Source organism: Manis javanica, chromosome 7 (genome assembly GCF_040802235.1).
Source record: "Manis javanica isolate MJ-LG chromosome 7, MJ_LKY, whole genome shotgun sequence".
Lineage (NCBI taxonomy): Eukaryota > Metazoa > Chordata > Mammalia > Pholidota > Manidae > Manis > Manis javanica.
In genome coordinates this window covers 137,477,071-137,502,159 of record NC_133162.1, presented here as the reverse complement: position 1 = coordinate 137,502,159, position 25,089 = coordinate 137,477,071, and the positions used below count along the sequence as shown (strand labels likewise).

Here is a 25,089-nt window from a genome sequence, read left to right as displayed (position 1 = left end):
AATGTAATTTACATACCATAAAATCCACCCTTTTAAAATGTATAGGTCAGTGGTTTTTACCATATAAATATAGATGCACAACCATCACCACTAATTTCAGAATATTTTCCTCATACCCAGAAGAAATCTCATGCCCATCGACAGCGGCTCCCCGTTCGCCCCTCTCCCCCAGTCCCTGGAAACCCCAATCTACCTCCTCTCGCTGTGGGTTTACCTCTCAGGACATTTCATATACATCAAGTCATAGAATATGTGGTCTTTTGTGTCTGGTTTCTTTCACTTTGCATAATGTTTTCAAGGTAGCATTTTTCATAATTTATTCCTTTGTATTTCCAAAGAATATTCCATTGTGTGGATGCAATGTATTTTGTTTGTTCATTCATCTGTTGATGGACACTGGAATCCATCCTCTGGTTTTTATGAATAATGCCAACACTCTTGTGCGTGTTTGTGTGAGGACCTGTGTCTTCTGTTCCCCTGGGTGTACCCCTGGGAGCAGGACTGCCGGGTCGAGCGGTACCCGTGTGTTTACTTTTGGAGGAAACTAGCAAATTGCTTTCCAAGTGGCTGCTCCGTTTTAGACCCTCGCCAGCATAGCAGGAGGATTCCAGCTCCCCCACACGGCCGCCGGCACTTGTTCTCTGCCTGCCCGACCCATCTTCCCATGGGTGTGCGCTCCGGGCTTCCACTTCCCTGACGACTAAGGGCCTTGCACGTCTTCTCATGTACCTGCTGGCAGTTCATATGCCTTCTTTGGTGAAATACCTATCTCAATATTTGCCCATTCTTTTGGTTGAGTTATTTTTTTTCTTTTTGTTGTCCCATTGTAGGAATTCTTTGCATATTCTGAATTTAATTCCCATATTTGATATATGCTTTGTAAATATTTTCTGTCCTTTTCACTTTCTTGTAGTATCTTTTGAAACACTAAAGTGTTCACTTTTGGTGATGTCTAATTTCCTGTTGATTCCTTTCTGTCCTGCTTTTGGTGTTATGTCTAAGGAATCCTTGCCTAGCCAAAGGTCATGAATATTTATTGCCTATGTTCTCTTCTAAGAGTTTTGTAGTTTTGTCTCTTACATTTAGTTTTAAGCCACTTTGAGGTAATTGCTGTGTATGGTATGAGGTAGGGGACCAGCTTCATTCTTGTGCAGGTAGATATCCAGCTACCCCGACACCGTTTGTCATTAGCCAATCTCCACCCTCAGCACTATACAAAGAATCTGGGTATGACTGTCATGGTGTTAGCATTTAAATTACTTTCTAATTAAAATGTTAGATAATAAATTTGGAATTGTATTTGGAAATTCAATTGGAAGTCTAGAAAAGTAAAAACCGATCCAATTACTCAATGACAAGCATTAAAAAGAAAATCTGATTTCCTTCTTCCTGTTTTCTTTCCATTTAGTAGAGTTGAGGTAATTCTGTTGGCTACGTCTCATAACCTGAATTGTCTTTATTTCAATGCATAGACATTCCTATTTAACTCACCAGTTGTAATGATTGCAATATATTCCATCTGGTGGAGTTGCCTACCGTTTAACCCATTCTATCCCCAGAACACTGAAGCTTGGTGGGGTGGTGGGACTCGGCCTGAGTTCAGATCCTGGCTCACCCATAGCCTCCAGCATGTGACACTGATTATGTAACTAAGCCTCATGATTCCTTCATTTTTCTCTTCTATAAAATTTGAACAATTCAGGAGTATTTCACAAAAGGATTATGGGGGGCATCCAGTGAGCACTTCACAAAGACCTTGAGAGAATGTCTGCCAAGGTTATGATTGCTCTAATTATTGCTTTGGAATTTTAGATTGGCCCAAATTTTGCATGCAAGTAATGTGGTGATAGATACATGCACTGTTTATTTCCTTAGCAATGAAATATCTGTGAAAAAGATACATTGTATATTTAAGTACTCTTTGCCAATTGCCAAATCCTGTCAAAAACTCTAATATTTCCTTCCTGCCAACTTATATACATATATGTATATGCATGTATGTATGTATTTCACTTTTTACTACAGAAAAATTCAATCATGTGCTGTGGGAGACAGAAGGACCTCAGAAGCCCCTGGATCTACTGTTTAGCTTCAAAAATTATCAGCTTATGGCGCTCATGTTACATTGATAGTAACCCTCTCCTCTCCTTTATTACTTTGAAGTAAATTTGAAATATCACAACATTTTACCTACAAATATTTCAATATATATTGGTAAAAGATAGAGTCTCTAAAAACACATACTACAGGAATAACACTCTAAGAAGAATTTAATAACAATTCTTAAACTATTATAAAATGTCCACTCAGCATTCAAATTTCCAATTGTTCCATTTAGTTTTGATGGATGTTTTTCTGAATTAATAACATCCTATCTGATTCTAGGCAGCCAGTATCCTCATCACCCAGACCTGCCTAAACCCTTACTGTAATTCTAAATCTAATTCTACTGTTGTTATTAAGACCAGCTTTGTTTACTGCGTCCCTCCTACATCCCACGATTTGACGTAACTTCTTCCCGTCCTCCTACCCACCACAAGACCGACTTCATTTCTGCCTTCCCGGGAATGGCTTGTGGCTCGGTGGCACATGCGATGAGGCTGGAGGCCGAGACATGCACCCCTGCAACGTCACCATGTTTCTTAGCGACGCCTCCTCCTTCCTGCTGGCGGGAGGCCCAGCCAAGCCCTCCCCCAGGTGTTCTCTGACTCCTTGGGCCCCTGGAGCCATGGCTGCCCAGTGGCTCACACATCACACCCTGGGGTTCTTCCACTGGGTTGTTAGCATTATTTTTAATGTGTGTCCTGTCTCCTCAGACTATACCCAGCCAGCCCCTCCACCGGGCAGGCCCTCAGGGGACGCCGCTGGTACTGGTCCCAGCCCTGCGGTAGCTTCATGGTCCTGCAAGATAACCTCCATGCTAAGGTTTTTCTCCCACTTAGCCCAGTGGTTCTGGATGTTCTGAAAAAATCAGTCAGGGACCTTAAATATGATCGGTGAGCTTAACCTCTTAAATTATGAAATGTAAGAAATTGAGAGAATAAAAGAATGCAGGTGTTTTGCAGAATTGAGCTTCTTGAAATTTACAACATCCAAGCATTAAAAATAATTAGAACTGGGACTAAGGACGGAGGGAAGACAGGGATTCTGTAGGACATTTCTAGTTTAAAAATTCCTTTCATTTTAATTTCCTGTCCAAAGTCTAAAGAAGAAAATATAATATATATGCCCATATCTAATGTGCTATTCATAATAGAATGCTCTGAACTATAGTTACATTTGAACACACACCAACCTCAAATAAAAGCCATTATTCTGTTAACTGGGAGATAGTGTGGCTCAAAATGCAGATCAGAAGGCGGCAAGGAGATTCACATGTAGAAAGTGCTTGAATCAAACCGATGATCACCAGGAATCCTCGGTCAGGAGTCTCTGCATGTCTCTGTAATCAGGAGCTCTGATGTTGGAACCTGAATGATAAATGCAGAACACTTTCTCTAAATGTTAGTAGAAAGCAGTTGCTATTCCCAAACTGCTGAGCAAGATGCATGAATATGCAGTGTTAAGTTTTTTGGCATTAGTACAGGCTGTTACAGAATTTTCACAAAAGTAGAACCAATTCGCAATGGAGTTAGGGGGCTAAAGCCACATTTGGTTATGTCCTGGGGGCCACCAACTCAATAGAGGATTTCCTAGGGAATGAGGAACATTCCATGTATCATTCGGGACAAAGAGGAATTGTGGCAGAGCAGCCTCATGATTACTGCCCGGTCTTTATGTCGGAGGTTCTCAGTGTGTTGCTGGCAGAAGCTTCCCCCTACCCTGACACTGTACAGAGATAAAGCTGAAAGTGAACTTAAGGGCAGCCTTGATTGAAAGAGAGCAGCTTCGCATTTGGACAGATGTGCGTCATTAAACAGATATATTTTGTGAAGAAAACTGGGATGGGTTCAGGGCAAATTCTCCTCCAATCTGGAAAGTGCATGACTTCAAACTTGAGACTATCCCTCGTAAGCACTGCGTGCACATCTTCTCATCTGTCCACATGGAAGCACTACCGAGGCGAGTGTCTTCTCTCCATCTGTCAGATGAGGAAACGGTCCTCACAGGCCCTGTCACTTGCCTGGGACCACACAGACAGGGAGAGATCGAGTGAGGCTTCCGATCTAGTGCCTCTGATTTAGTGGCATGGAATTAAAATGATGACAGCTGGAGTGAAGACATTACCCAGGTGGGCTGGGGAATGCGCATGCTCCTGAAGATTGAACGGCATCAGCTTGCGGGTTCCACCTGTCTTACTGGGGGCGACAGAACCCTATCTGTTGTTGCCCTAACAGCATTATTACTCTCCATAGGAAAGCCAATTTGCCCAAGTCTTGCCTTTTTTTTTTTTTCTTGGAAAACAGTATCAATTCCTAGACCTCTAAAAACTTGAATACCAAAATGTTTCCTAATGTTTCCACAGATTCTCTCTCTTCTGTTTCCATGAGCCCCTCACCCTTTGCCTAACACCACAGGGAAGTGCTGCTGGCCCCAAGGGTCCTGTCCTCAGGAGTTTAGGGACCACTCACAGTCCTAACGCACCAGGCAAACACAGAGCTGTTCGGAATGCAGTTTGGAAAGTAAAAGGCTGTAGTAAAATTCTCTATACTATCCTGGAGGCAGGGACATTTTCTCTTTGTATCTCAAGAAATCAGCCTGTCCCATGGTGGTTATTCTGCAAATGTATATTAAACTGGATGTGAACTTCTAGATACAAATCTGAGCTCTTTTACCAGCTGTGCAAGGTACTTAACCTCTGCAAGCCCCATGCTTTGTCATTTGTAAATAATAATAACATCTTCTGCTTCAAAATGATCATGGGAGGCATGTGATTCCTGCAGTTTCATAGTGGGGGAAGCCTGTAATTCAGGTGCAAACTCTCATACAGGGCTCCATGGGTCGCCAGCAATACACAGTTTCAGCTCTCTCGAATGACCCACTGAAGGTTTCAGGGTGCACTTCCCCCTCTTGTGTTTTGCAGAGGTTTCTGCTGCATTTGAGGCTGGCACTTCAGTTACTTACATGTTTCAAGAACCGTACCCAGTGACCAAGAATGCAAGCCTCCCGTCCTCAGCGATGTATGCAGATGCAGCTCTACCCAAGGAAAACATTGCAGTCAGCTTCGTGACAGCCCAGGCGCCCAGCCTCCTGCTTTACATCAATTCTTCTCAGGATGCCCTGGCCACCCTGCTCTGCGACAATGGTGAGTGCCGCCAGCAAGAAGCCCGGGCATTTCAGGTGGGCTGGGGGACAGTGTGAGCGCCCTGGAGCCCCGCGTGACTGCCACCTAGATTGGGTCCCACTGGGCAGCTTCTCTCATACCTCCAGCCAAACCCTAGGTCGTACTTACTGTTGGGAGTTGGGATCAGTGTTCAGAGCCAGTGTCAAGTCATGGCCAGTCTCAGACACACGGACTTGAGCTTGCCTCACTGTGTAACAGTAACTCTGCTGTTTATTTGGTGCTGGAATCCACAAGTGTAAGGGAGACAATCGCCAGCCACCTGGATTTCAGAAGGACACTCGTCCCACGTATCGTGTCACCTTGCTGCAGTCTCCTTCCCAAGGGCTGTTGAACCAACCCTCCTAAACCCAGGCTTCTTTAGCAGAAGGTGACTGCCTGGGTCTTAGGTGTATATGTGAGTTGTAACCTTGCAGAATATGGGGCTTGCTTCTGCAAGTCAGATTGTGAAAGGACTGTGCAAAAATGGACCATGGGGAGGTTAAGAGTGATACAGGGCGTCCAGGACACAGAGAATGGGAAAGGGCTCCTCATTAGACAGCTGTTGGGAGGAGCTGGGGCTTCTTCCCTCACTGCTTAATTCCACCCTGCAATGGTAGGCTGTTGGTACAGTCACGGCCATGAGCTCTGAAATGGAAACCCAGGGGATGGAACAACGTCTGACAGGCAGAGAGGGCACAGAGGGGCACGGGTTGGTCCCAAGACCCTTGCCTGTGATCAAGGATATGTGATTTCCTGATAGGATGGGGTGGGTCTGGGCTTTGGAGGCATCCACCGCAGGCTGGACTGTGGGGGTGCCCGGGAGAAAGGGGCCCGGACGCCCATGCACACTGTGCCGCCCCTGGGCCTCAAGCAGACTTCGCCACTGCCCCTGCCCTACCTGTCCTCAAGGTTGTTCTTCCTGGCTTCATCTTGCTTTCTGACTGCTTACAGCACTGAAATTAAGGAATGATGGGAAGGCCTAAATTAAGCATCAAAAGTAGTGGGCCTGGGAGTGGAGTCACAGGGAATCATCAAAGTACAATAATAATAGTGCAGTAACAATAGTGACGTCCCGCTGGGCAGAGAGAGAGCCTGGGATGATGACTGGTCACTCCCAGACGCTCTGGTGGTGAAGAGCCTGCAAGAGAGAAAGGCTGCATTATGGGTCATCAGACCTCGTATTTATCAGCAGATATTTGTATGATCGGCACCGTTATAGTGCTGTGTCAGTCCCTGAGCTCTGCCCTGGCACTGCCTCTGTGAGGCTGGTAAGGCCGCCTGAGGGCTCTGAGGCACTAATGAACTCACCGACATGGGCCAGTGGCCAGTTCATGACCCGGCTGGGGCCAGACACTCAGCCCAGCAATCTTCCCCTGCAGTGGTGCGGTCCGACTGATCAGGTGGACCATGGAGGTGAGAGCGATTCCCGACAGCCCCTTGTGGGCACGGCCCCTGCCAGGCTGTGTGGGCAGATGCGGTCAGCGCATGGGAGTGGCTTCGTCAGACTGTGTGTATGTTAATTACTCCGTATGCTGTTATTATGTATAATTATATTAATATATCTATATATATTAATGTATCTCTCTAGATAGATATATTACTCTGTGCTGGGCACTGTTCTAATTAATGTACACAGCACTTAATCCTCACAGCAGCCCGGTGTCATCGGTGATATTAATATATACTCAGTATCTTATAGTTGTAGGAATTAAGACCTTAAATATGGAAGTTAAATAACTTGCTTAAAATCCCACAGCGAGTAAGGCAAAGAGTTGGAATTCAGTCCTCCCCGCAGAGGCTGGTGGCTTATTCTGTATTCTTGCCTAACTAAGAGTGGTCCTGACTTCTGCCCTCCCCCCAGTTTTTATGCACTGCCCACTTGGTGACCCCGCAGGCACCTGCACCTGAAACTCCAGCCCAGTGCAGAAGATTCTTGTGCCTTGTTTGTTCATCTTTGTGAAGCTTGGATCTCAAGGCAGGTGCAAAAGGGCAGGCCTTGCAGCTGCTCTAACTCTTGGGAACCTGGTGTCCAAGCCATGGTGAGCAAGGAGGGACCCTCCCTCCCCCCAGTGGCCCCAGGGGATCAGCACCTTGCCCCTGGCTCTGGGGATCTCTCATCGCAGCAGGCAAGGCTGGTGACCCAGGGTCTGGGGCCCTGGGCATTGCCTGCCACCTCCTGAGACCACAGGGACACAACAAAGAGGTCTGCTATTGAGTCACTCTCTCGTTGACTCGCTGTGCGTTTACTGAACCCACCTCACAGTATCCGGAACTGTGGGGACAACAAAGAAAAGTAGGATGCAGTTCTGTCTAAACATGCAAAGAAAAAGACTCAGAAAATGCCCTGTCCATTTTTGAAAGACAGTCTAGACACATTAGGACATCAGGTTGCCCAGATTTCTCAAGCAGTCTAACCAGCCGTTAGACTTTGCCTAACTTTAAGGATGAGTCTCCTAGGAACTCAGGGGTCATAACAATAGAGGAAAGTAGCTTGAGTGACAGTCCTTGCACTGGAGGTCGTCAAGTAGTAATTAAATGATGATTTTCAGAGAAGCTGTAACTAAGAATTCTAGAAGTGGACAGTGGAGAAAAATAAGGTCCGAGTTTCTTCCCAGGCTATGGACTTCATGATTCTCTAGCCCTTTCCTGGCAGTGTCCTCTGCTCGGGCTCCGGTTGCACACATGGAGATGCTTCCCTGGGGATTTAGGAACTGGTGTCTCCTTAGGTTGTGGACCAGCAAGTTCAGAGCGTAAGGCCACTGGCCCGCCTGCCGGTGAGTAGCACGGGGACACTGCATCACAGGAGGTAGGAGTATTGTTAGTGTGACTTGGATACATTTACTGCTGAAATGAAACATATGCCACTGAAAATGCTAATGGGAGTTAAGAAGACTTACAGACTGAGAACAAAATTCGGCAAACAAAGATGGTAAAGGTTTGACTGAGGAGAGTTTCTCCGGAAGGATTTTATAAGATTGGTTCACCTCCCTGAAATGGAGTTAGGAATCTTCTGTTCATACAGGTTTCTTAACTTTTCTTTGATTTACAACATCTTTGGGGATCTGGAAATGTGATGAGAGGGTCACTTTTCAAAAGAATCCTTCTGGTTATCCCCAGGAGAAGGAAAATGCCCCAGCCAGCCACGTCACACGGCTTGGCTCCAGGCTCCGCACTCCGGGTACTGACGCCTTGGGGAGGACCCGGCTGGGTGAACGCTATGAACACTGAACAGAACTCTTGGCTTGCACATGGGTCTGATAGGGGCGTCCAGGCCAGGGGAGAAGAGCAATGTGATTCCAAGTCATGCCTCCAAGTCTCTCCCTGGCACGGCTTTGATTTGCCAGGTCTGCTGTTCTTTGCCCTTCATTATTTTTCATGAAATTTCTCCAATTGGAGACTTATTCAGGTTAAGCTGTTCCTGTCTTTTCAATGTTTTCAAAGGAAAAATGGTCCCTTTTCCTAAAGGAAGAAAAGGGATTTAATTTCTGGGATGGAAGATGAGAGGCAGGAAGGCATTTGGGGCCAGAGAGTCCTTGGGTGAGAGAAGGGCTGCGTTTCCATGGCCTGGGGTGGTGTCTCAGAAGGGGGCCGGAGGGGCAGGGGCGTCTGGGGGAGCTGCTGAGAGCCCCCCAAAGAAACACCTGGCTTGCACGGCATTGTTGGCGGGCGGCTCTGCCTTCTCCACAGTACAGTGAGCTCTCAACCATCTTGCCCTTTGACACGTACTCAGAGCATCCATCCTGTGTCAGGACCACTTCCCGTCTGAGAGACAGAGATAGACAGGATCCTGCCCTGCCTGCAAAGATGTAGGCTGGGGACAGACGCAAGATCATAAGTAGATCCACAGCAGGTCATAGACACTAGGATAGGGTCTGTTCTGGGTGGAGAGAGGCACAGAAACAAATAGTGACCAGTTCCTTCTAGAAGGGAGGGTGTGGAAGGCCTCATGGAGCTGGTGACCCTGGAGTCAGGCCCCTAAAGATGTCCATGTTCTCCAGGCAGACATTTTTTTTTTAAATAAAATGTGTCTTTGATGGGTCCTCATTTTCTCCATTTTATTCCCATTGCATATGAAATACATATTTTCCTCAGTGAATTTCCTTCTCTATTCTTTCATCATCTGCCTTTCTTGTCTCCTTGATGGTAGACGTAGAGTCAAATTTAGACACGTACTGACTCTGCGGCCATCAGTCTATGCCGGAGTCATTTGGGCCCGGAGTCGGCACAGGGTCTGCAGGTCACTTTCCACAGCGGCTGCTCAGCTGCCCTCCAGCACCACACAGTTTGTCCCATTTCCTTTAATCGGTCTTTTATTAAACACACGCATTCATAAGATGCACTGCAATTGCACACACCTTGGAGGGGGTATGGGTGAGCTCAGACACCACATTCCCAGCTGCCTGACTCCAGGAAACCAGAAGAGGAGCGTCTTCAGGGGGCAGACCTCGTGCTAGCCAGGCTGGGGGGCCCTCAGACACGGGCCACCTCCACTGCTTCCTCACAGATGACCCTCACACTTTAACTCTGTCCCCTGACATACCCTCTCTAACCCCACTATATGCTGGGGTTCCTCAGAGAAGCAGGAACCCCGCTAAACAGCCAGAGAGAAGCCAGGGAAATGCCCCATGTCCCCTGCCTTACGCACCCTGACCCCTTCAGTCTCCAGTCTTGTGTCAGGCAACATTTTGGTGCTTTGGAATGACTGACCTCTGTGGGAGACCCCAGGCCCTGCTGGGTGCCGCCCTCCGTCCCACAGTCATGTTGTGGTGACCCACTGTGGCCTCAAGGGGCAGCCAGGAGAACTCCCTCCTGCCTCCTCCCTCTGGGGAAGGACAGTGAGATGGGCAGGAACAAATGGCATCTCTGGTGTCACACAGTCAGTCCACTGCAGGGCTGAGGTGGGGGAGGGCTGGGAGGAAAGGGGGAGGCGTGATGAGTGACACGGGGTCGGGGCCACCTCTCCAGTTTCTCTTTGTCGTCCATTCCTTGTTTCATGGTGTGCCCGCGGGTCCAGGATCGCTGTGGGCTGGGCTGTGCCCCCTCACATCCCGCTGTCAAAGGCCTGACTGAGTGAGGCTGTGTTTAGACCAGGAAGGTAATCCAAGCTAAGTGAGGTCACGGTGGGGGAGCCCTGATCTGACGGAGTCCTTGCTAAAGGGGACTCTGAGTGTGCTCTGTCCCCCCGGGGACGCGGCTGGCCGGCCCCCTGATCTCACCGGCGTCCAGAGCACTGGGAACATCTGCTGTTTGGGCTGCCCAATCCACAGTAATTTGTTCTAGCGGCTCAGTCAGCTGACACAAAGATCCAATGAGATAATGCAAGGAGACTGTAACATACTAAACAGTGCGTGTTGTTATTGACAATAACATGAATTATCTGCATGCTTGGGTTATCAGAACACAGATGTGAAAATGAGGATTCAGGTTAATGGGATTAAAATGAATACAAAGGGTGTGACAACTGCCCATTGCTATGGGCAGAGTCCCTACGGGTTGGACACGACCTCAGGAAGGAGGAAGATGAGGCGCAGGCGGCCGCGCTGCATATGCCAAAGCCTGAAAACAAGACTGTAAGAGCGCTGTTCTCAAACCTGCTTTACAGCAGGCCTTCGGGGAGCTAGAGTGATGTCCCTGAAAGGCAGACACACAGGAATATGAAACGAGCTGATGAGCCGACTCTGCAGGACTAATGCCGAGCTCTGCTCCCTGCCCGGCCCAGCCAGAGCGGGGCCGACGCCGCTGCATCCTGCACACTCAGGCTGCGGAGCTGGCGTGTGCTGCCACCAGGGACCAAGGATGGGTGCCAAGGACACCAGAATGGGGGACTGGCAGCTCCTGAGTTGGCTAAGCCCCTGGGCAAGGAGCAGTCATCAAAGGCTGGTGTGGAAATGAGACCAGAAGGTAACAGAACACAATGAACTCTACCAACAGCTATTTCATACCTGCTGAGTCGTCTGCCGGGGCTGCCATAACAAACTACCACAGCCTCAGGGGTTTGGTCTGCAGAAACGTATTTTCTCGTGGATATGGAGGCTGGAGGTTGGTGGTCAGTGTGGGGCAGGGCTGGTGGCAGCAGAGGTGCCCGCCTTTGGTTGCCGCTGGCCCCTTCCTGCCGCGCGCTCACGCGGCCCCTCCGCACTGCCTATGCGGACAGGGAAAGCACTTTCTCCTCTTGTGCTCTCTGCAAAGGCCGTGCATCCTATTGGCTCCGAGCTTCACCCTTCATGCTTATTTAACCATAACCACTTCCTTAGAGGCTCTGTGTCCACATGGAGCCACAGTGGGGGCTCAGGCATCAACATAAGGCTTTGAGGGAGACAGAAACATCCTCGCCATGGTGCCTGCCATGTGGCAGGTGCTGGGCTACACGCTCACAACTGGAGAATGAAAGTCAGGTAGGAGCTTCTTACGGCTGTATTCCCTATGCAATTCCCCTCTGAAATGTCAGCATGTGGCAGAGTTCCCAGAGCACAGTGGGCCCTCGTGCTCTTCGGCTATAGGAGGAGGTCTGCACCCAGAGAGTGTGGGATCAGCCCACGCTGTCCGTGGGAAGACTCCCTAGAATTAGTGGGGTCTGCTGGGAGAAACCACAGCCCCTCTCAGCACATCACAAAGGGCTTCCCAGTGAAGGGGGACAGGCAGGTAAGTTCCCCTGCTGAGTGTGAATGGTCTTAACTCATCTTCCCGAGGACCATCATATTATCACCGTTAAGGCGCGTGTGGAAGGCAGTGCGCTTTGGAAAGAGGGACTCTGTGGAGCTGGCATTCTTCAGTTTTATTTTCTGAGGGCCTTTGAGGTCGGTCTTACTTCATACTTCTCCAGTTTAAACAACTCTTCAGAAATTTTCCAAGAATTGAGCAGCTGCTTGTGTTCTCAAAGGGGCTGCTTGCGTGCAGCGGTAGCATGACAATCAGTTACCACCCACTTGTGTGTCTGTAAACACGGGAGAGGCGTGCACGGGCGTGTGTTTCTCCCTCTGTAAATCTGGCATAATCACGATGGTTGAGGGCCTCACAGGAGTGCCGAGGATTAATGAGAACCTATTTGAAGGAAAGATGTGGGTAAATACAAAAAAAAGAAAACGTTATTACAAAACAGAGCAGAGCGCCCGCTGGGTACCGAGCTGCCTTGATTTCTTTTTTTAAGCCAGGGGTGGAGAAAATGGGGTCTGAATATAGCTTTTGGCCTAGAACTCTAATTAGAGGCTTAAGGATTAAGAAAGTAGTTGAAGTCTTTGTGAAGAAAGCTTTTCTCAGAGAAAAGACATGGTTTTATTCCTCTTAGACCACTTGATCTTATAAATACTCAGAGCCTGAGATGTGGCGCCGAGTCAGCAGAGCCCCGGGCTCAGGGTCTGTTCTGCTCTCCGTGTAGTTAATCACCTTTCATGCAACAAGGAGGCCCTTGTTATTGTGGGTTCTCCTCGTTCACAGTTACTGAAGGTGTGTTTCCACTTTAATAAGTAGTCTGACCTCTCAGTGCTTAGACATGAGGGCTGAAAATTGAACCCCCTCAATTTTAAAGCTGCAGTAGGGCGAGGGCGAAGGGCTTCCAGCCTTACTCCAACCTGAGTCCCATTCAGATTCCTGCCCCCACCCGCAGGAGACCCTCCTCGGTCTCCCAGTGGGCTGGTGGGGGCTGACTCCTGGAGGCGCTTCCCACGTGCCCAGGTGCAGGTGAGCGCTTGGGCATTCGCTCATCCAGTGCTCGCAGGCACGGTGGCTGTGGGGATAGAATGGGCAGGTCAGGAGACAGGCTGGCCGGCAAGTCCACGAGCACAGCAAGGAACCGTGTGGCCACGGTCAACACCCACGACTCACTCTGTCGCTTGCAGGCTGTCTGGCTTCCATGTCCAGCCTCTCGTGTCATTCATACTACCTGGTGAGCGCCTGTCATTTCCCTCCATTCGCTTCCATGGAGGGTGTGTGCTCTGTCGTGGCCTGTAATCCCCAGCAGTACCTTTCTGCAGAGCTGCCTAACGGTGGGCTGTGTGAAATGATGGGGTGCTGAGGAGTGCCAGAGCCCCACCGGGCACCAGAAGGCATTGCCAAGGAGAGGGGCTGCCAGCTATCTCCTTCTATTTGGCCAGTTGTATGTTGGTGCCCAGAAAAGCCCACAAACGGCCGAGGGGGAAAACCCTGTTGATGCCAGTGTCTGCAGTGCCAGTCGCAGGGTACAGTGAGATCCCCCAGCTCAGAGGCCGGCCAGTGTCAACTGAAATTTCAGAGTGAAATAAATAGCACTTGGGGAAGAGCTACTTTCTCAAACAAGTAATTTTAATATTATTAATAGAGCTCAAAGAATGTTTCAGGGGTTCAGAAAAATCCCATGTAGTAAATGCATGTTCTTATTTAAACACGGAGGATGGATGCACAAGGCTGTTGTCACTGTTCTTAAACTCCTCACAATGACATAAAGAAACCAGGGAAAGGAGAGTAGAAACTGAAAGAGACAAAGAGGGGAGCACCAAGCATGGTTCAGGTAAAAGTATCCACACGTTTGAAGTCTGGCCACAGGCGAGGAGCAGAGCTGGCCCCGATCAGGGCTTTGCGTGGCGTGCCACGGGGAAGGCGTCCTGGCAGGGGCTCAGCCTGGACGCTCCGTGCACCGTGGAATCTGGATGGAGCGGGAGTCAGAGGCACAGGTGGTGAATTCTTACAGGAAGCTGTTTGCTGTGTCTTCTGCACACAGACCCACCCTCCCCTCTCCAGGCAGATAAGCCAGTTCCTTTCCCCCGCAGCCCAGAAGACCAGAGCATGGAGAGATGGAGCCAGCTTCCGAGGCTGAGGGCAGGTGGAGCTATGAAGCTGTGGACAGGAAAGGGGTGACATCTGCCCACCCACTGGCCTGTGGTGTCCCAGCCTGTTTCCCTGCCTTCCTTCAAGAGCTCGTACACGGAGCCTTGCCATTCCTCATGCCGGAGACAAGAGGGTTTTCCCAGAGAAGAACTGAATAGCCCCACAAAAAAATATACCTGGTAACTAGGATTTTAGAGGTGCCCCACTGAAAAAAATTGTTTTACCCCTATGATCAGCAGTACATCCCTTCTGTCGACAAACCCAGCCTACACATGGGATCTCAGTCCAGTCTGTAGGGTCTCAGTGGTGTGAACAGGGAACCAGGCCCATCAGATAATCCCAAAAACCTCCAGAATGAAAGGTAAGGATCGAAGCAAATGAGCAAATCAAGTGGATAGAACCCAGATAATGTAGGAGGCAGAAGACGCATTGCAACTATAAACTTCAGAGAGGGAGGAGAATATATCAATGCATGGAACAAGGGCATGGTTCTTCACTAAACTACCAAACAGTAGTAAAGAACTCTTGGAAATGCAGTAGAGGAAATCATTGAAAATCTACAAGGTTGGAAGACAAAATGTGAGAAATCTAGAAAGTCGAACAAAAATACAAAAAACTGGACAAAGAAGAGAAAATCAGAGGGTTGAAACATGATAAACAACATGGAGCAGGATTTACAGAAGAAGAAAACAGATGGGAGAGGATATGATCAAATATATAATAGAAAATTCTACATAGAATAAAGGAAACATAACATAAGAGTATGTCCCTACCCGGCGCAGTGAGCAGAAAAAGACGCATTCAGCAACAAAGGCGAAATCCTGACTCTGCTACCGATGGGGCCAGGACGTGGGCTAGCATAGAACTAATCAGAAGCGCTGGAAGTTTGAAGATCATGGGAGCATCTTGACAATTCCAAGGGAAAGTGGTTCTCAAATTCGAGTTCTGTGCTTAGCCAAACTGTTGGTCATGTGTGATGGAGGAACAAAACCAGTGTCCTACCTGAGGGGCAGAGGTATCTCAGGTCATCATTTATGGTCCTAAACACCTGTATTAGGATGCTGCTTGATGTGCGTGCATTTTGACTTAATGGTGTATTTAAAATTACCCTCAGAGTTAGCACCTTAAAAGAACATTCTCACCTACACAATTCTGTGAGAGTTCAGTATTCTGGGGTGGGTTTGCGTGCATGATTTCAGGCTCTTGGAGAAGGTCACACTCTCAGCCTGGGTTGCAGTCACCTGAGGGAACTCGATCACCTGCTTCAAGCTCCATGCAGCTGTTGACAGGAACTTCCAGCCTTTTATCCTTTGACGTCCAACAGGGCTGCACAGACAGCATGTCACTTGGCTTTCCCCAGAGATGGGGTGAGAAAGGCGGGGACAGAGGGAGAGAGATACACAAAATAGAGAGTGCCCAAGACAGAAATCAGAATCTTTTAGAACCTGAACTCAGCAGGGATACCTGGTGCAATGTTGGGTGGGAGGAAATTAAACACTGTTACGCATAGAAGGCAGGGGGCTTCCTAAAGCCCCCCTGCCACGGTGTGTATCACCCAAAAACACGTATAAAAAGGAAAGACAGAGTACCCAGGACACTGTTTCCCACTGCAGATCAGGCTAGATGACCTCAGGATAACGGCGATGCAGAAGTCCCCAGGAGCGGCCAGTCTAGGCCGGTGGTCCTCAGCCGGGCGTGGTCCCCCACCCCACCGCAGGGGACAGTTGGCAACCTCTGGAGACATTTTTTATGATCAAGATGAAAGTGCTACTTTTAAGTAGTGGATAGAAGCTAGGGATGCTGCTAAACATCCCAGGGACCCCTGGCCGCTCCCCCCCCACACAGAATAACCTGGCCCAGAATGTCAGTAGCGTTGAGGTTGAGAAATCCTGGCCTGGGAGGAGGCAGCACACTGACAAGGGGTAGATGCCTGAAAAGAGGGGCGTTTACAAGGACATGGCAATATGGTCTTTGGAAACCATCCTCACCAGGACTGCCCTGCACTCATGTCGGAGGCACAGGGTGGGTGGCCATGTGTGACGGGGTCCCAGGAAGGTAATCCTTCACCTGTCATTGTGGGGAGGCAAAGCAGAATACCTACACTTGATAAATTAGGAAACAGCAACATATTTAATAAAGCTGAAGGGAAATGACAGAAAGACTAATAGGACTAGATGTAATGCACGTGAGGAGGAGGGTCCTGGGGGGGAGGCTCATGGTGGGAGGGTTGCTTTCTCCTGTTAAGTTTTTCTATAGTATTTGACTTTCAAAATGTATTGTTTTTAAAAACAATAATCAAGCACATGAAATAAGTCCACTGTTTGAATACGCAGTAGAAAATGTATGATTCTGTTAGTAGGAAACTCACTCCTCCCCCACCAGTGAGCCCACGCAAGCAGGTGAAGGATGTTCGCTGAGGCGCTTTAGGGGATCGTGCCAAGTCGCACACCTACCCAGTGGCCACGTCCTCGGGCAATGCATCGCGTGCCTCCCTGAATGAATGGAGAAATAAGTGGAGGAAACAGTTTAGTTGGGAATATTCAATATAACAAATAGATATTCTACTTCCTCAGCACTTTGGTGCGCTTTATTCAAACAGCCCGTGTGGAGCCTGCCAGGACATGGCACCGTGGCAGGTCTGCCCGGCCTGGGCCCCGTGGCCTGTCACACTGCTGGCTGCTGCCACTCAGCCCTCCATCAGGCACCATGTCCTCAGCCTGCTGGCTTTCTCGGGGCACTTCTGGCACCCACCCTGGGGTGCATCACCCATTCCCATGACTGCACTTGGTGACTAGGTAGACCTGTGTCGCCTTGAGGAACCTGTCCTGTGTGAGGGGACAGCTGCACTTCACTCCACATCTCAGACTGGCCTCAAGCTTCACACACACACACACACACACAAACTTACACTCACATACATACACACATACACATGCTCTCACACACTCACATACACACAAGTCACACACACACATACATTCACACACACTCATACAGTCACACACACGCTCTCATGTGCACACACACACACACACACACTCTCACACACACACACACACACGCACACCAGAGCCAGATCCTCCCTTGCTTGGGTCCTCCTCACCCAGGGCAGGACTCTGCACCCACCCTGATGCCCACATCAGAAGCATGTGTCACTGCGTCTCCCTGACCCTCTGGGGTCCATCTGTCCCCTGATTTCATCAGGCCTCCTTCCCCTGCGTCGCATCAGCTTCCTCCATCTCTCCTGTCTGTCCAAATGTTTATGCACCCAGGGTGGTTGTCTTTGTCCTGGAATCTGAGTCTCAGCAGATTAGTGCAACGGCACCCAATATTTTCCTGACCTCCCAGCCTGTGTCCCTTAACTCATTCCCCCTTCTGACCAGGGCCATCTTTATAGAATTCAAATGCATTCAAATACATTCTTTAATACATTCCTGTACTTGAATTTTCCGATAGCTCCCATGGCTCTTGGGCTAATTTCCAAATTCTCTTCAGTCCTAGTTGCTTGCTTCCTTGTGAAGCTTCAGTGCTTATTCGCACACCCCACTGTCCCTCATCCATGCCGAGTCATGTTCAGACCATTGAACACATCACTCATCCCTGGCGCTCTGTGCGTTTTGTTACCCTGGCTTGAAACATTCTTTCCCTTCCTACCATCACTTCTTCTTCACTGACAGAATCTGACTTCTTCAAGTCTAAGTTTAATATCATTTCTGGGACGCGTTCCCGGGCCCCTCCCAGCGGGCGCCTGCGGCAGCCTATGCAGAAGTGGTCCCAGTCTGTGCCGGCCTGGTGGGCGCGCAGCTGTGATGCTGATTCGGAGACTCAGCGCTGGTCTAGCGCCATCTGGGGGCCCGGTGTCTACGCATGATAAATACTCCACCGTTATAGACAACGTTTTCTAGTGAAATTGCTTAGAAGCTCTTGACTGCAACAGGGCACTTTTTTTTTAAGCAAAAGAACCTTTTTAGAAGCATATTCTAGTGGTTCATCTTTAAAAGAGTTAGTTCACTGTCACATCTTTGTGTTGCACTAAAGCACAGCTAAGAATCAGAAGAAATTAAAGTGGATAACAACAGCGTGGAAGCTAACATGAGAAACTTTAAGAAGTAGCATATAATAAAAATGGATTGCTCTTATCCTCTTATCTCTAATTTTGTTAGGCATTTTTCCCTCTCAAAGTATTTTAAGAGTCTGAGGAAAACTATCTTCAAAGAGAGGCAATCTGAAACCGATAAATCACTGCATTTAAAAAAGGGAGGGAAAAAAATGTTAGCGAGTCATCAGCTCCGTAAGGGAAACCTGCTGGGTGTCAGCTGTTTGCATTGCCGTCCTGAGGCGGGGCCTCTAAAAAGACAAATGAGAGTAAAGATGAGTCCCGGACGGTTCAGATGAAAGCCCGGCAATGGGAACCAGAGAGACAGCGCAGGCAAATCCCCCTGCAAGGTCCTGCGCTCCAGCTCCCTGCAGAGATCGCCGAGTAAGCCTGGGCGTCCTGTACCATAGGCCCCGACGTTTGTCAGACTGTTTTATAAATTGGCAATGAAGGGCCAAAATCCATGCAAGGTGGGGGATAAATTAGCACCCGCCAAAGGTACTGAAGAAAAATGCACTAGTTTCATAGTGGAAATATTTTTTGATAAAGTAATAATCCCCCATAATCTCTCTCCAGCTCTAAATAACAGCCGGTCTTCGTGCCGGCAGTTTAATTTTCTTGGCTGCCCTTGTCTTACAAATATATTTAGTGGCGTCTGGAATACCATTTTGTGCTCAAAGCTAAAGCCTCTGTCATGCTGACGCTGGGCAAAGGCAATAAATCAAGGACAGAGTGAAAAGGAATAGAAATGGGCTCCCGGGAACTCACCTCCCTGGAGGCAGCAAGCTTTCTCCCAGTGCGGGCGGGCGGGCGGGTGGCCTCAGCCTGTTTGCCTGGGAGGTGCCTGCGCGGGGATGGCACTGACTCGGGTCTGCACTGCACCCTGCTCGGCACAGCTCCAAGGTGTGTCCATTGGGAAACATGTGATGCAAATGGCATCGTGAAGATATACAACCCCAGTTTTCTTTTCTTTTTTTCCTTTTCTCCTCTAAGATGGTTCTTCCCAGGAAAGTGTCCTGAAATGTCCAAACTCAGCTTATCCCCCTTGCTTCCCATTCGTGTCTGACCAGTCAACAGATGACTTTTTAAAGGTTTATACATTTAAAATGATTAAAACTTGCCTAACAAACTTCATCATTTCCATTTGCCCAAGTGGTTGTTGCTGAGAATGGATCACGGAGGCAGTGGGATGGGGAGTGTGCAGGGAGTTTATTCAGCCTTCAGCAAAATGAGGAAAACAAATGCCTGTTCCTGGGAAGCCAGAGAGCTGGTCCCTGCGCTGGTGGCCCTCTGCCGAGGGACTCCTTCCCCCCGACTCCGTGGGCTGAAGGAGCGCACGCTCTCACCGCATGGTTCCCGGGGTCCGGGAGTCCAGGCACTCGCTCTGCGTCTGCACCTTCTACTCAAGGGGTCCAGAGGGCTGTGGTCTCCTCAGGGCCCCACTGGGGAAGGATCAGCTTCTGAGCTGCCTCGGCTTGGTGGCTGAACTCAGTGCCTCCTGGTTTTAGAACTGAGATCTGGGTTCTTGCTGGCAGTCCACCAGGTACTGTTGTCAGCCCCTGACAGAGGCCCACCATTCCTGGCCACATGGAACCCTCCACAGGCCGCACAGCTTACTCCTTCAGACAAGCAGGGGAGCACCCGCACGTGTCTGCTGGATCAATCCAGACCTGCAGTTATGAGAGCGGCAGCCCATCACCTTTGCCACGTTCTGTTTGTTAGAAGCAAGTCGCAGGTGCCCCTGCCCTCCAGGATGAGGGCTGTGTATACATGGGTGTGAACATCCCAGCCTAGAGGTCCCTGCTGCGTCATGAGAAATTTGGCCCTTGTACACATCTACTCAGTGCACAAGAATGAGTGGTTCACATACACATAAAACAAACAGAAACATCCCACAGACTTAAAGAGACCAGACATAAAAAGTGTATTCTCCATAATTCCAATTTTTATAAATTTCAAAAACATGCAAAATGGAGCAATGCTATTAGAAATCATAGCAGTGATTACCCTAAATAGGGGGTCACTAGATATGGGGAAGTGACATTACAGAGACCTGAGGGAGCCCCTGATATACCATCTCCTGAGCTAGGTACATTCCATTTGTGAAGATGTGTGGAGCATGATGCCATATGAAACGCATGCTAAGTGTCTACACACACAGCACAGTTATATGTTATACTTCAAAACAAGCTAAAACAGAACCAAACAGAAGTCCTGGGTGACCTTGGTCTACTCACTCAATGTCTCTGGGCCTCAGTGTTCTGATCCTGACTGTGAGGTTGGCCTTGATGATTTTTAAGGCCTTCTGAGTACAGTGTAGTTACAGTTGTATGAAAGATTGAGGGGCTATAAACTCACTGGATGATTGTGAAATGCACAGAATTCCTATTGTCTCAAATACGGTTCTTTTATTGCAGGAAAACACCATTCAGTGTACACATACTTCCACTTACAAAGTATTGGCCTTGGAATGAAAGCTAATCCCAACGAAGTTGTGTTTTCTTAAAGTCTCTCTTTTAGCTCAGGAAATACCTGTGGCCCTTCGATTTGGCAGTTTCCTCAGACCTGGCATAGTTAGCTATAGTGGGTGTGGGGAGCATGGCTAGGGTGGGGCGTGGACCGCGGGAGGTCCCTCTTGTGAGGGCAGGCATAATGGGGGTGCCTTGTAGGGAACTTGAAAGAATAATGCAGCTGTGTGGAAACCGGTCTGTTTTCACTGTCACCCTGCCCCTGCCATGCCAGGGGATGCCACTGATCCCACACGCCCCTTGCCTCCAGGGACCACCCCTCCCCACCCCCAGCTGGGCGGACCACTGCCAGGAATCAATGCTAAGGCTGCGCTGCAGGAATAGCTGAGGCATGACTCTCTGTGATGACAACTGGGACCAAGCAGCTGAGCAGATGCTATGCACCAGTCAGAACTGATCCACTCCAAAGCCCCTTTGCAAAGTGGGGGCTGGATTTTCAAACAGGGCAGGACACTTACTGTGTGCCAGCCCCATTTGTTGCTGGGCTTCCTCCTCCAAACCCCACTGACCAGCCATGACCTCTGAGCTGTTAGGTGCCTGGCTTCCCAAGGTGCATAAATTAAAATTAACGTGAACTCACGTAGTGCATTTTCACTTTGGCCATTCCCTGACAATTCCCCGTCTGTAGCTGCAGAAGAGATTTGGAGTCAAACACTGCGGACCACTTGCACCCACCCTGCCCGGCTCATCCATGCTCCCTGCACCTCCCATCTGCTCAGCCGCCATGCCCACCTTACAGTCCTTCCTCCTGGCCTCTTCTCTGTGGCAGCCTGTCCTCTACACAGTACCCAGAGAGGCCTCCCCCACACCAGGAGGCTGTGCACGTCACTCCCACTCAGCAGAGCGGTGGTTCTCTGGTCACGCCAAATGGTGGTTTTCTGGTCACGCGGAAGGGACTCAGGCTCCTATGAGAGCCTCTGAGACCCCTGATTTGTATTTTTCCTGTGAAGTCCTTCACCTGCCGTTTCTGCATTGTCCTACTTAACTCTTCTCCCCGTCCTTTGAGAGCAGCGTTATGAGCAATTCAAGTGATCTGTTAAGCAAGCAATTATGTTATTGTGTATTTACAGACACAAATAATCTCAACAAGGAACATGACTTATTTGCATGAATTGTTCATGAATGTTCATGTAACATTATGTGATTAGCTGCCCCTTTCCAGCAGATGGGGCGCTAAAGGAACCAGCTCTCTTCAGTGCCACACGGGTCTCCGGAGGCCTCTGGCTGCCTGCTTAGGAGCTGCTGTGCTGGGTGTGGGCACCCCTTTCTAAAGCGGATCCATCACCAAATGCTTAGTGTCCCAGACCCACCAGCAGCCCCTGCAGCTCCCATCACCACTGCACCCACTGCACTTTCACCACACTAACATGTCCTGTCGATGAAATGCAGGAATTGCCGAATAAGAGTCACAAGGGTCTGGACTGTAGCTCTGACTTCACTGCAAACTAGTCCTGCTTCTTTTTGCAAGTCAGTGAACCTCTCCATGTCCACAAGCGTCCTCGCTCGCATTGCTCTTTGCTGACCCATCAGAGAAGAGAAGCAAGTGGATAGAAATGGGGGCTTAGGGAGGAATCCCAGCTCTGCCACTTATTGGGTGACCTTGGGTAAATCCCTGGACACGTCTGAAGCTGGACCCTCATTGTCCAGCAGAGCCACAGAGGACGTTTGTGGAGACAGCGGTGATGAGTGCAGCTTGCCCCATGCCCAGCACAGTGGCTCCCGCATGAGGAGGGCCCAGTGACACGGTGACCAGCTGCCGTCATTACCACCGAGGAGGCTGCTGACTGCGCCGGGCTGGCAACGGGCCGCAGGGCCAGTGTGCCTGCACACAGGCGACAATGATGCCCTTTCCCAGACCATCTGTGGGTTGTCATTCCTTTTCCTCCATCTTTGTGGGTCACTTTCAGTTTTCTTGCTAAAATGCCAGGAACAGTGTTCTGCTTATCCCTGCTGTGTTCCCAAATGGGAGGCAGCCTGCTTGCTGGCAGTTGCTGCTGCTGGACTGAAAGGAAAAGCACAAGGCTGTGATGGCAAGTCTGCCAGGCCGTGCCGTCCATCATGGGCAGCAGAAAGGCCTCATGCATCACCAGCGTATGCAGCAGGGAGCCCGAGGCAGGGCACTCGCGAGTACTGGGGCCTGAGAGGATGGGTGCGTGTCCGTGACTTGAAACAGAGTCCAGGCATGGCGACTCTCCTGGCAGCCCCATCGATTAGTGGCTGTCCTGGGAACACCTGGGAGATGCTTGGCCCTGGCTTGAGAGAGGATGTGATGAGCGGTGCCCACCTGGGATGGAGTGTGGCGGGCACAGATGTGCCAGCCCTCATCCCTGCAGGAACCGCCCACCTGCAGGCTGTCATGCAGGCAGTGGAGCTGGTGCTCCCTTATTGATGTACCCGCTTTCCGGGAGTTCCTGTATTCCTGGACTTCACACACTTTTACAAGACCTCAGAGATGAAAAAAAAGGTGAACTTCAATTCATGGTGTAATGCTCCTGAGCCACCCACTCCTTTTCTTCTTAGAAATAATAGGCTTCTACTCATGCAGACATTATAGTCACTCATGTATTCTTAACCATTGTAAAAACGGGAGAGTGGCCAGCAAAGAAGGAAATGACAAAAGCTGAATCTTATTAGATAAATGAAGATAGTAATTATTTAAACCACTGATATTTAGAGCTCTTCATAAATGCCATGTTCTGCTAATAAGGTCTAAGTAGTACCCACTTTCACACAGAGCATAGGATATGTATCTCTTCTCCTTAACCAGAGTTAGGGTAGTAAATGTATACTCTTAAAATCATTGGAAAACAGTAATTTATTTGCCCCCAATAGGAGTTACTTCCTATATTTTTCTCACCTCCAACAAATACTTGCCTTTGTCTGCAGGCAGGTATGTCAGCATTGGACATGCTTCCATGTCATTGTTGATGTGAAATCCATTTAAGCCGACTCTTCTCAGGAAGGGCCCCAGAGGTAAAAAGGCGAAGCTGTGAGAAGCCACCACAGCTGTTTGATGCAGACACTAGAAGAGCCGCCTGCCCTGTGGCAGAGCAGACAGAGTAAGGACATCGGAGGACCTGAGGCGGAGGGTTCCGGGGCAAAGCAAATCTGTCATGAAGGCTCTTCCTTGCTCTAATGCCAGCCTCTTCCAAGCAGGACAGCCTGAGAGATGGAAACGCTTGGGGGAGTTAGGTTCCAGGGTGGCTGCTGGGCAGAGGTCTCCTGTTGTTCTGGAACCTGGGGTGGAGGAGGAGAGGGGCTGTGTTTTCTTCAGAGGACCTGCTGTGCTACCTGTGCTGGGGGTTTCTGGAGTGGGGCCCGGATGGCGATCCGTGGGTGATGGGTGGGAGATTTCTTGGTGGGCAGGTTGCCTAGCTTTCATTAGAACCTCTAAAGTATCTTTAAATGTAGAAAAGTAAGAAGGCTCATGAATCTTTCTAAATCACATTGGCTTATTTAATAAAAGACAGTGAATTAAGGGATTTAAATCTCTATTTTGGGTGTACTTGTCTTTTAGTATACTTTGCTATTTTTACATAACCAAAATACTTGCATAATTATGTTAATTTAGCCAACATGTTATTTGCAAATGATATTTTAAAAAATCTGAATCATTGGGTTTTGGGACATTTTACCCAGAGGTTATGACTGTATTAAATATTAACTGAAAGAGGTTCCTTCATTCAGAAAACTCGATGACCATTTTCCTACCCTGTTCAGAACATTTCCAGAGTATTTGATAGTGTTTCATCTCATTTCCTGAGTTAATAGTCAAGCTAAATATCTTAAGTTAGTTGGCTGGCTATTCCTCAGGGTCATTTCGGGCCCCTTAGGTGTTCAGATTTGTTGATGGAGGAGGCTTAGACTTGGGAGCTGGGGAGGCTGAGGAAACCAAGAAAGGTGTGTGGTGGGAGGTGATAAGAGAAGTTGGGGGGTTTAGCTGGTAAGCAGAGCTCCAGGTCAGAACCCCAGCCACTCCCCAGACCCTGGCCCTTCCTTCATGAACGCAGCCAGGTCTCCTTCTTCTCTTCTCCCCTGTTTTGCTCCAGGGTTAAATTAACCCCATAGGTTCTCAAAGCGTGTGCTCTGCACCAGCCCATGTCAGTGTCACTTGGGAATTTGTTAGAAATTCAAATTCGGATGCCCCCCGGGGCATACTGGAGACTTTGGGGTGGCGCCCTGCCTAGTAATCCCCTCTAACAGGCCTCCTGGTGATTCGGATGTGGGCTGATATATTTTGCAGCCCCTTGTGATAGGACTCACCTGGGCAGGTGGTTGAATGCATACCTTCCCAGGTCTCTTCCTGAAGACTTGGAGTAAGTGGGCCTGGAATAAGGCTCTGGAAATGTTCCTGTTAATGAGAATCTAAGGGTTTTTTTAATCAGCAAGAAGCTGTGACACCA

General features: G+C 49.1%; 1 protein-coding gene and 1 long non-coding RNA gene across 5 annotated transcripts in view; one reads left to right on the top strand and one right to left on the bottom strand.

The window, feature by feature from the left end:
* The window catches only part of CNTNAP5 (contactin associated protein family member 5), a 597,575-nt gene that overhangs the window by 514,742 nt on the left and 57,744 nt on the right, over positions 1–25,089 (top strand). For all 4 annotated transcript variants that reach the window (XM_073241652.1, XM_073241653.1, XM_073241654.1 and 1 more), the window contains one exon: positions 5,024–5,245. In XM_073241652.1, coding sequence (XP_073097753.1) covers positions 5,024–5,245 — 222 coding nt within the window. The remainder of the gene's footprint in view (positions 1–5,023; positions 5,246–25,089) is intronic.
* LOC140850517 (uncharacterized) lies at positions 13,567–16,556 on the bottom strand. The gene is made up of 3 exons (XR_012133465.1): positions 16,516–16,556; positions 15,205–15,388; positions 13,567–13,880 (listed from the first exon to the last, which is right to left on the bottom strand). It is a non-coding gene; the product is annotated as an uncharacterized lncRNA (long non-coding RNA).